This window comes from Pteropus vampyrus, unplaced genomic scaffold (genome assembly GCF_000151845.1).
Source record: "Pteropus vampyrus isolate Shadow unplaced genomic scaffold, Pvam_2.0 Scaffold21, whole genome shotgun sequence".
NCBI classification, from domain to species: domain Eukaryota; kingdom Metazoa; phylum Chordata; class Mammalia; order Chiroptera; family Pteropodidae; genus Pteropus; species Pteropus vampyrus.
In genome coordinates this window covers 9,493,688-9,505,546 of record NW_011888802.1, presented here as the reverse complement: position 1 = coordinate 9,505,546, position 11,859 = coordinate 9,493,688, and the positions used below count along the sequence as shown (strand labels likewise).

The 11,859-nt window shown below is 38.2% G+C and overlaps 1 protein-coding gene and 1 pseudogene across 2 annotated transcripts in view; both read right to left on the bottom strand.

The window, feature by feature from the left end:
* The window catches only part of GPC5 (glypican 5), a 1,186,964-nt gene extending 1,175,794 nt beyond the window's left edge, over positions 1-11,170 (bottom strand). Inside the window, exon 1 of one of the 2 annotated variants that reach the window (XM_011355487.1) lies at positions 10,956-11,170. In XM_011355487.1, coding sequence (XP_011353789.1) covers positions 10,956-11,121 — 166 coding nt within the window. In that variant the 5' untranslated portion in view covers positions 11,122-11,170. The remainder of the gene's footprint in view (positions 1-10,955) is intronic. The other variant, XM_023528006.1, reaches the window with a different exon arrangement.
* Positions 6,095-6,214, bottom strand: LOC111736726 (annotated as a pseudogene).
* Positions 11,171-11,859: the final 689 nt, after the last annotated feature.

Sequence of the window (11,859 nt, the reverse complement as noted above, 5' to 3'; positions counted from 1 at the left end):
TTAAACTACTGTGTTATAATGGCGTATTATCAATTTAGTCATATTTCCAAACTGAAACCTAAAAATTTAACCACCTCCAATATTCTTCATAAAAGGGGTGAGGAGAAAGGGAGGGAAAGAAATAACTAACAAAAGTATGATCACTGAATGTGAGTAGAGAAATCATCATTGATATGAACATCTAAAAATGTTTATACATTAACTCCGGAACTGATTTATGTTTCTATGCATTTTCATTATAAATCAAATTATCTCTAAATCTGTGGATTTAAATATTTAAAATATATTAAGTTTTGTCACATGGGATGCTGAAAAGAGATAGATTGGTACTCTCAAATCGTCTTATTTGATAAAAGTTTTATAAAGGGCAGAGTATAGGAAAACTGTAAGGGATACTGTGGTACTCCCTAACTAGCAACAGTGGAGAAGCTGTTACTACCTCTTAAGAGGCAGGAGGAGAAAGTAGTTACCAGAATCCAGAGAGTTGTGAAGTCACCTGACAGGAGTGTGTGCTTAAGTTAAACAGACATTCATAGCCAGCTAGTACTGACTCCACAAAGTGAGACCTGGGAACCACCACACTCCACTTGCCTAGTCTTCTCCAGCCATTGCTCCCCACTGACTCCCAGAGACAAGAATGCTTACTGATATAGCCTAAAAACCGAGCAGAGGGGAGAGTCGATGTGAAGGAGCAGAGACTTGCCAGCACACTCCGCCTTTGTGCCCCTCATCTGGAAGAAAAGTTCACACCCTCAATACAAAGGACACAGAAAGACCCATCAGAGCAATGACATATAAGAACATAATAAAACACAGTAGAGAATTAACTCCCGTTTACCTCATGAAGTCAATCACATGTGGTAAACCTTATCCCTGCTTGTAGTTACTCTGCATTTTTCCATGCAAAGTACCTTCCCCTTTATCTTAACTGAATTAGTTTAAATTATATTATTTTGCAAAATACCAGTCTTCAGTTCTTAAATTACATAATATGAATGAACAAATCTGATTTTACAATAGACTTAAACTATAAATAATAAATCATTTATTAACTAAAATAAAGAATGAAAACATGGACTATGTTTCCAAGGGATTAATACTTTGAGGGCGAATGATGGGAGAAAAGTATGTGACAGTTTGGTATTTCATCAGCATAAAGGAAAAGGACTTCTATTATTATTTCTTTGCTCCCTGATAGAATATAAAAAATGTATCTAAGAAGAACATTTGTAATAGAATTAATCATGTAAAATTAATTATGCAGTATTTGTAGAGAATACTACTGTTTACAAAGCTCATTCACCATACCATGTGGTCCTTGAAAACCACTGATAGGGAAAAAGAAAGCCTGTATCACTATCAGTGTTAAGAAAGAAAAACATTTTCTGAGAGATTGAGTTCTTTGCTAAAGATCACATAGCTAATATGCGACAGAGCCAAGACTAAGCTATTTCAAAACTATAAGTTCATTGTTATTCACTAAAATATGTGACTATAATATGGGACAAATCATAAGTGAAAATGTCTGTCTTCCCTATTTACTTATCCCATGACATTTTAATGCTTTGTCATACCTATTATTTTTCCTCGTTTGGTATGTAAGATATTTCCAAAGATGAATAGAATATTAAACATTTAATATCCTAAAGCTTATTTGTGCCCCTGAATTTATAAAAGTAAAAAAGTAAAATTGTTTTGTTATGTAACTAAAGCTTTTAAGTACATAAACACAGATCCACATATCTTCATCTGACAAATAGTACCCTGAAGAACTCTTGGATTCCTCAGCTTTCTGACACTTTCAGATGTTATTCTTATTTCCTTTACCTTTTAAGTTGATAAAAAAAAAATTTTTAAAAATTACTTTTTTCCCCCAGAGTGAAATGTATCCCAAGCCTGGTGAGAACAGACTTAATCTCTTCATTTTATTGACCTACTTCAGTTTCAGTTCATTAAACACCAGCATTTTCAATGATCAAAAGAAAATGAACCAAATGTAAGTTGGTATAGCCTTCCTAAATAAGAGTTATTCAAAAAGCAAATAAATCTAAATATATATATATATGTATATGCATACATATATGTGTGTATATATATATAAAACAAGGACTTCCAGAGATAATTTTTACATTCCTTTGATCAACAAAGGCATAGTCTTGATGTGCTTTTTATCCACTCCTTTCTCAGTTCTTACCCTCTCCCAAAACAAATATTGAAGGAATCATCAACTAAAGTTCCCTGAAACTGTAAGACAAGGAAAAGCAAAAGGCTATGAGCTCCAAAAAAGTTATCTGCAAAGGTTATTTAATTATATTTCCATATAGAATTATAAAAACTAAAAGGAATTTGGTTATAGCACAGGAGAGGAAAACTAATAATTCAAATATCCTAATAAGAGTAATAAGCAATTTAAATTATGAAACAAAGAATGTTTACTACTATTACATATGGCTGTATATGAAACACATTTAAGTTAATACCTGAACCATATCAAAATATGCATGTATCATTAGCACTGACTTAAACAATCCTTCTACTTAGGTAAAATTACCTAATACCTCTTGTAAGATACCCTAAGAAGTAACCAACCACACTTCATACTAAAAAAAAAAAAAGTTTTTTCCCCTAACCTATCATTGAAGAGAGATCCTACAGACTAAGTGAGTATGTGTAAAATTGGAATTGTTTTAAATACTTTAGAGACAGATTATACCTGCTTCCATATATCATGTTTTTGCTTTGGTAGCCACTATTTGTTTGCTTATTTTGAAAGGCTGTGGTCTCTCTGCTTGGTCTATATGGAGTCTGGACCCCAAGTCAGGATCCTTTAATAAACAATCTCTCCAGCTCAGGAATAATATGTACTTTACTCTTTATGTGGAATTAACAAGGGTGGGAAATGGAAAAACTAAACCACTTTCTAGTTCCTTACTATTAATATCTTCATGGAAAGAAACTATTTTTCAAGAAAAACATTCACATAAAACACACACCAATCAATCCAGAGCCAAATGTAAATTATATTTGCTGACCTTTATTTTTCCCCGTTCTCCTTATGATAGATCAATTAATGTTCCACAGCAGATCTACTGTCTACACTGTCTACATGATGATAAAAACTATGCAAATAATTCCAGTATTTAATTGTTAAGTAATCTTCCTTTCCTTGCAGGACATTTGAGGAAACGTTCTTCCAGACATTTATTTGGCAATTCATTTACTCCATTTCAAACATATTAGGTAATGCAGATAAAAAAAATTCCTTTAAATTTACACTTAAAAGTGTTGTGTGACTTTATAGAATATGTGGCAAAGTTACACAAGAAAATATTGATTCCATTAAAACAATGTACTTGACAACACAAATGAGCCTAGATCAGAATATATTTTTAAAAACTTCAACTCCAGATTTCTCATTCTATTAATATTAAGCACAGAAAACATAATTAAACACAATAAAGTGAACCTATTAGGTAACTATATATATAAAAGGTTAATTATACAAATCAAAACTTATTAATTTTGGCCTAATCACAGAACAAAGAGATAAATCATAGATCCCGCTCTCAAGTAGCCTATAGTCTAGTAGAGGAAAGGAAATATATTTAAAATCAGTATTGCTGCTCTGAGTCCCTACCCTATATCAGAAATAACTAAGTAATCATCTATATGTGGTAAGTTTGAGGATTTCAAGGCTGATCAAGGAAAAGGCAGCATCTCAAGATGGCGATGGTATACAATGAGCTTTACTTGGGTGGTGCTTCCACAGGTTGCATGAGAACTGATGTCCCTTACAGCAGGAGACCTTCCAGAGAGAACAGTGCAGGGCTACTACTCAGAAGAGAAAAAGTCACAAGAGAACTCCAAAAGAGAAGAGAACTATAGAGGGGGCTCTCCTGTCTAAGTGATATTAACTCAGCAGCAAGATGGGAAGTCTCTGAGACAGAGAGCTTCAAAGGGCAGTGGCAACTGGGGTCTTTTACAGCCCTAGAGTTTGTTTCATCCAGGACTAGCTGATGAAGGATGCAGTTTTGTGAGGTATACAATACAAGCAGACTCTAAATGACTATAAACATGCCTTCTTGAACATATGAAAGCAATTAGATATATAAAAATTTGAGTTTAGCACTGGTGGGCTTTAGGCTCTGACCTGCTATAAATAAGTAAAACATTTAGGGGCCAAAATTTGACCCATTTATATAACACCATAAAACATAAAAAAAAAAATCATTGTATATGCAAAGCAGAATCTTGGATGTTCAATACTCATGGAGTGATGTCAACAAAAACTTAAACTCTTATTCCAATGGACTGATGTCAACAAATACTTCAACTCTTATTCCATGTCAGGCACTCCTGGACACCAGATATTCCATAATGAGCAAGGTATACAATAGGACTGGCTACATAATTTGCAGGGCCCAATGCAAAAAGATAATGCAGGCTCCTTTGTTCAAACTTCAAGATGGTAACAGAAGAATGTTAAAACAAGCATGGGGCCCTTGTGAGTGTGGGGCCCTGTGTGACTGCACAGGTTACACGCTCATGAAAATGGCTCTGGTAGATATGTTCTCTAGTCTCACCATATATACAATTTAGTGGTGAAAGGTCAACAGTAAAAAGAAAGAAAAACATGTCACCATGATAAGTGCGATGAAACAAGAGGGTTCTACAATAATAACTGGGAAAGAGTTCACTGAATCTTGAGAAATGCTTCTCAGAAGAGCTGACATTTAAGCTAAGACTTGAAGTTTACAAACTAGCCAGCTATATAATGTGTGTGTGAAGGAGCCATAGACTGGACAGTTTATGCCAATGGTTCCCTACCAGTTTGATTTTGTCTGGAGACATTTTTGGTTGTCACAACTGGGGAAAGGTAGATATTGCTACTGGCATTAGTGGTGAAGGTCATGGAGGCTTCTAAACATATTATAGTGCACAGGACAGCCACTATACCCACCCCCCCCCCCACCCCCCACAGACACACGCACCACAAGGAATTATCCAGCTCCAAAGGTTAATGGTGCTAACACTGAAAAATTCTAATACAGAATGAATGTACATCATGAGCAAAGCTGTGTATGTGGTAAGAGTTTAGTACATTTATCTTTGATGTCCTTAGCCATGTGATTTTGTAGTAGTGAATATGGAAACCTGCATTTCTGATAACAAAAGTGAATTCAATTTATGATACAGTAATTCAGTGAAATACTATACAGTCACTAAAAAAAGTGTTTAGAAGGATGTTTAATGTCCTGGGGAATACTGATACATTCATACTTGGTTATAAAGAAAAGTAAAGTGACTCTACATTCCTTCAAAAAATATTTATGTGCTTAGCAGAATATTGGCAATGGTGTTGAAAAATAATACAAAGGGTTGGTGATGGTTATTTCTGGATGGTAAAGGTATTTTGCTTACTCTGTACTTTTCAGTGCTTTAAACTTTTAGGTGAATACATAATCTTCCATAAAAACATGGAAGTACAAAATCTTTCTATAAAAGCACATTATACATTCAACTTACATGGCAGCCATATATGAACCAGATATGGCTAATCAAAAGCTGTCCTATTTACTATGATTCATAGAAGAATAACTAATCATTTTACTGTGATTTGAGCAGTATCATTAGCAAAATTTGATATTTCTAACCCTGAAAAGTGGAAGAACTGAAGGCACAATTGATGTTGACTTTTCTTCTAGTTGAAGGTTAGGCTTTTATAAAAGAAAAGTAGATATGGAAAATGGCTATTCTATATTAAAATTAATTGTTATTGTTACTTGACCAAGTAGATCAGGTACTTGATCTATTTCAACAAGGCATATGACTGGAGTTTCTCATGACTCCATTTTAACAAAATAAGTTTGTGGTTTCTTGAAGAGTTATACCAAAAGGCCATTAATTTATAAATCATGTCTGTTTGGGTGAGACATCTGTTTGTTGGAATGGTACTCTTCGTCTTATATCAGTTAACAGTTCTAAAAAACATTATAGACTTAGAAGGTATTCTTATCAAATGTGGAAAGTAAATTACACACACACAAACAAGAGAAAAATCCATATTCCAGAAAATCTTTTTTTTTTTTTTTTATGCCTACAGCACCTAATATTCCGATGTGGTCTCCCATCCAAATAATAAGCAGGGCCCGACCCTCCTTAGCTTCCGAGATCAGATGAGATCGGGTTTATTCAGGGTGGCATGGCCGTAGGCCAGAAAATCTTGAAAAGCTGGAAACATGGTTGGGAGGAGAGTAGGATAATTATAAAATGCTATTCTTAAGTTCCCCAAATTAAGCTCCTCATAACACAAATTATACAAATACAGGATGTTGGACACTTGGCAAAAATAACTTCTGGAATAATGGGAGGACAGGATCACACACAACCTTTACAAATGAGGGAATAGAGTGTAATTAGTACAAGACAGGCCCCTAATGGACAGTCATACTCCATGTCCTTAAAGTAGAAAACCATACTCACTTCCCTACCATTAAGCTTTACGAAAGGCCTGGATAAAAATGAAACCCATGATTCTCTTAGACATCAAAGCACGTACTGGGCTTTCTAGAGGAGAAAGTAACAAACTGCCCTGACACTGAAATTAGGCCTTGATGTTTACAACTCAACACAGAGAACATGCAAAGAATAGGAAAACAATGATGAGACAAAGCTACTTGAGACCTGTGGTACAGCAAGATAGCCACAAGGACCCTCTACAAATCACAATCCACTTCTTTTGACCAACAAGAGTGATTACTGCTTCTTCATTAACAACTACTCATATCTTAATCTTCGTAAAGCCTAGATAAATTACAAAGACGCCCAATTTCTGAACTGCCCTGCTTTATTAAACCCTCCTTGTAATCACTCAGCACAAGCCCAAATCCTATAAAAAGCTCCTCTCAATTGCCTCTTACCAAGACACCCACAGTTCCTATGGTGTACAATATCTCTTGCTGCAGCAAGCAAAATGAACTTAATTTGTTTGACAATAGGTGTGTTTCTGGTGGTTCTTGGATAGTGGGCTTCAATACAAGGCAATCCTGATATTAATAATCTGCCCCAATGTCAGACCATAAGTCCCTTTTACAGCTTTGGAAATTCGAACACCATAACTATGCCACTCAATCAACAAAAGGGGTTAGTTCGTGAGAAATAAGAGTCTCAACCTAAGGTTACAGTCAAGGAGTGACTATGGCCACCAGCCATCTAACTGTGTGAATTCCTAACCCAACCAATATACACTACTTCACCTCCCTGAATACAGACAGCAGAATGGTGGTGGTGGTGGTGGCGGCAGCAGTGGAGGCAGTAGCTCTGGCTGCCTATAGTCTCGTTTCTTTCTTAGAGTTTCCATTAGTTCATGAAAAGGAACAAAATGTTGACCACAACCTAATAAATGCCATTTCCAGTAGGAATGCATTTCCCAATTTTAGAAACAATCATTTGTGACTTGGGGAAAAAAACTAGTTGTTATAAAAGCATCTACTAATATACAGAGATCTAAAACCAAAATTTAACCCTTAAAGGCCAAGTCCAGTTAAAATCAAGACACTAAATAAAAATTGTAATGACAACAACACATTTTTGAGTACTTACTATGTGCGTGGATTTGTGCTATTTTACATACATACATTACTTCATTTCATCGATGCAGCAATCCTTTAAGAACTAATATTCCCATATTACTGATGAGAAAACAAAGGTTCAAAGATAACTGATTAACCTGGGTCATAGAGCTACAGGTGACACAACCAAGTTTTGAAACACAAATGTCTATGATTCCAAACTCCAATGTTACCAGGTAGAGTATTTCTCTTGAGTGTGAGAATGAAATAACACTGTCTTTGAAGTAATTATAAGATTTGATTATAATGAAAGCAGTTAAAAAATTAAAATTATAGAGCACTACTTAAACTATCCTATAGTCAAGATTTCATTTTGCCACATTAAGTTTATTTTTATTATCCTATTTGTAGCCAAAAGCTACCAAGAAAATGGTGTACACACTTTCACAAACTACTCTGTATCAACGAATATCCACATTTTCAAAATCAGTTGGTATATAAATTATCTGAATGTAGTCTTAGACTTTTTTATAAGCCTTTTCTTTCTGAATGATCCTCTTTAAAATAGGAAATAATACATGTGTGAACAATGCACATGTGAAGAGAATTTCAATGGGAAAGCACTATCCCTCCACCCCAATAAATAAAATAAAAATAAAAGGACTTTTAAAAGACACTTTGACTAACAATCCTTTTCTGAATAAAATAAACGAGAGCAAAGGGCACCTTGACTACTACTTAGGAAATAAAATCAGAACACAGGGAAATCTGTAATTCTAATCACATTTACACCTTCTCTCCTTTTTCACATTTCTCATCCAAACATCCTTAGGAGCTCAATAGGCTTAAAAGAATTGGAGCAGGGTAGAGAACAAAGGTGAGGGGAATCTGAGAAACAGTTTAAATGGCCCTTCTCAACATTTTAATAATTTCAAATTGGGTAAAATGGTTTTCAGAAGATGCAAAAGCCACAAATATAGGAAGAAACTGTAAAAAGTTATTATATCTGCTTAGATTTTTTAAAAAGCATTTTGGTTAAGCATCCCAGAAATAAACCACTTGTGGACAAGAAATGCAAGAGAGCACTAAAAATACTTTCAAGGAAACAAGTATGAAATTTAAATGTATTAGCTTTAGTCAGTGAAGGCCTATGTGCTAAATAAGTATATTTGTTACAAAGAATATTAATATTTGTATTCTTATATGGAAATGACCACTTATATATTGAAATTGAGGGTAATTTTAGAAAATAAGACAGTCAACTACTATATCTAATCAAGCTAAATGTTACAGATCATACATAAATACAAAAATAAAGAGAAGCATTTATGTAGCATATGGTATGTGTGGTTTACTCAATTTGAGAATGAGAATATTTTAGTTCCTTTTATTGCGTGACTCTAATTCAGAATAATACTTTCATATGACTTTTTCTTAATGCAAATATCAAAGGAAGGTAGCACTCCTTTCCACCAGCACCACTGATGTCCCTAAAAGCGTAACCCTGCACAGGACCGTTACAGGTACTACTGTGATTCCTCCATCACCTTAAGCCAAAGATCAAGAAAGGCACTAGCAACGGGGAAACATGTCACAATGTCTTAGTACAGAAGGTGCTTGTCATCCTGGCTCTTTTTATGTGCCACGAGTATTAAATGCAAATAAGTACAACCATTTTCTTCTCTACAAGTCAGAGCTTCAGTTTCCCCCTTATATCCTGGTAAAATGTTATGTCAGTGATTAATACTCTGTAAAGTTCCTCTTCAAAAGAGATGAGGTTCTAGAAATGTAACACCTTCTAGTCAATGTGTTGCATCCAGCAGGTACCAGAAATACTGAGACATGAAAGGCGAGTAAAATCAAGGCCTTGCTGGGGAACTGTCAACATTCACTGAACATAGCCAAAATTATATGGGAGGCAAAATTTAATAATGCAGGTGAGGATTTCACAGCTCAATGCCCTCATAGCACCCCCTTCCCAACATACACACCCTGATAAGTGAGATTTTATTAGCTACCAATAAGTGAGATTCAGTTGTTAATAAAAAGAATACACTGAAATATGAAAACAGGTTTGAAGGGAGAGATGTTTGAGGACAGAAGAATTGCCATAAACTAAAAATATGAACTATGTCGTTTCATATAGTACAGAAAAAGCACCTAGTACCAAAATGATAGTCAAAAAAATATATATTTTGTTTGTTTAAAAGACTGGTCACATAAACTTAAATAGATTCAGTGTTCTGAGATGCCCAGATTTTCCTTGGAGGACTCCAGAACTGAGTCCACAACCAGTAAAAGCAAAATAGCTACTTCATAGTGCTAAAAGAAAGTCTCCTCACTCAGGCAAAGGACGGATTTTAAACCCAAGCATCCTTCACAAGTTCTTTGTTCAACCAAAACGTTCACAGCATTCGTCTGTGTTGCCTTCATAGTTAGGATATATTGTCCCGGAAAGATCTTAGCTCGGACACCTGCTATTGTGCTTGACAATTAAGACCCATGCTTTCGGACCTAATTTAAACAAAAATTCCACCAGCTGAAGGAAATTTGCACGGTGGGGGCGGAGAGCAGGATAATAGGGCAGGCAAAGGCGCTTAGAGAAACCAGAAATCTACCCTGACCACGCTCACTATATTCTTTCCCCCTCAATTTCTGGTATATCTCATCCTTGTTCAGTGGCTCCCCAATACGTTCCGTTTGATCGCCTGTTGCCATCAAACCTTTCAGGAGTTGAAACTACACGATGGTTTCTAAAGACACGCTGGACAGTTTGGGTTCCAGCAAAGAAGACTTGATGTCAGGGCTCCAAGACGCGACTAGGAGTCACGCCAGTGTGGAAGGGTGGGTGTACGGGGTCCGAGTCCTAATTACAGAGGAAACAGGCTGCCTTATCAGCGTCCCACTCTCCAGCAAGGAGCGTAACCGAGGTTTGTGATTTTATGATCAAACTTGGAACGACCGACCCAACTCCGTCCACTATACGAGAGAGCAACAAACGGGTCCCTACGCGGGGGACTGGTGAAATTCACACTCGCAACAGAAGCGCAGTCAGTCTGCTTCACATGCCTCTTCCAATGTATCAGCCGAGACTAAGCGGAGCCGGGGTGGGAAGCAAATGCCCAGAGCTCAATTTAGCAGCTGACTACTCCCATAGTCAGGGATTCCCGGAGCTGTGCTCGGGACGTTCACACCCAGCTTTCCCCAGAGGGCTTCCTGGGATTCACCTTGAGCGGCTGGAGGGCCTGAGAGATCATCTTCCCACTAAAGGCCACCCCGAGAGCGTAGGGAGGGCAAGGTCGGTGCTCAGAACGCCCTGACCCCGACCCTGACCCCGACCCCGCGTCCAGACGCACTGTACTACACTGGCCAGCAGCGCCTTACCTGCCCTCGGCGAATCCGGCAGCCCCTTGACTGCTCCTGCCAGGCGCCACTGGAAAAGTTTCCGAACTTCTTCGCAGCTCTGCACGCCTTCGCTTCGAGTAGACCCAAAGATAACCAGAAGGAGGAGACAACGCCAGCCCACGCGCCAGGTCCGTGCGTCCATCATCTGTGTCCTGGTCACCCCTTTCTCCGTCGTGGAGCCCACTCTCCCCGCGCGCCCTCCACGCAGGCTCTGGAAAAGGCTCGGCAGTCGAACCTCCCAAGAGACGCAGTCACACGGCGGGCGTTCCGGGACAGCTCTGGGACACAGGCTGCACCTGCGAGCACTTAGCTTTCTCTCGAAGAGCCCCGAGGTTGAGACACCAGAGTTCTAGCGCAGAGCGCCGCTGGGTCTCCCTCTCCTGCGGGAGCGAGCTAGCGCTGCTCGGAAAAGGAATACGTCTGGAGCTGCACAGAGCCCACAAGGATCCGGCTCCGGCCACCGCCACGGTCGCCACCGGCGGAGCTTGAAGCCGCCAACCTGAGATGCGCGGAGCCGCCGCGCTCCGCGGGCAAGCCCCGCCCCGCGCTCAGGCCCCGCCCCTGCACTCCACGCCCGGCGCGCTGGCCGGGCCGCACCAGCCCAGCAGCTGGAACGCCAGGCCCACGCTGGAGAAACATCAGAGCGACACTGCCTGGAGCAAAGAAATAAATAAAACGAAACCCAAATCTCGCTCTCCCATCCCTTTTAGGGAACAACAGTTTGATAGAAAGAAGAGCGAATGTATGAAGAGGCTCAGAGAAGACAAGAGATGAGAAACCCCAACTAGGACTAAGATGAAATATCTCCCTATAAATCAACGTCCTCAAAACATGGAAATTTGTATAGAAATTTCATGTAATGAGACCTGGGCACAATATAAAA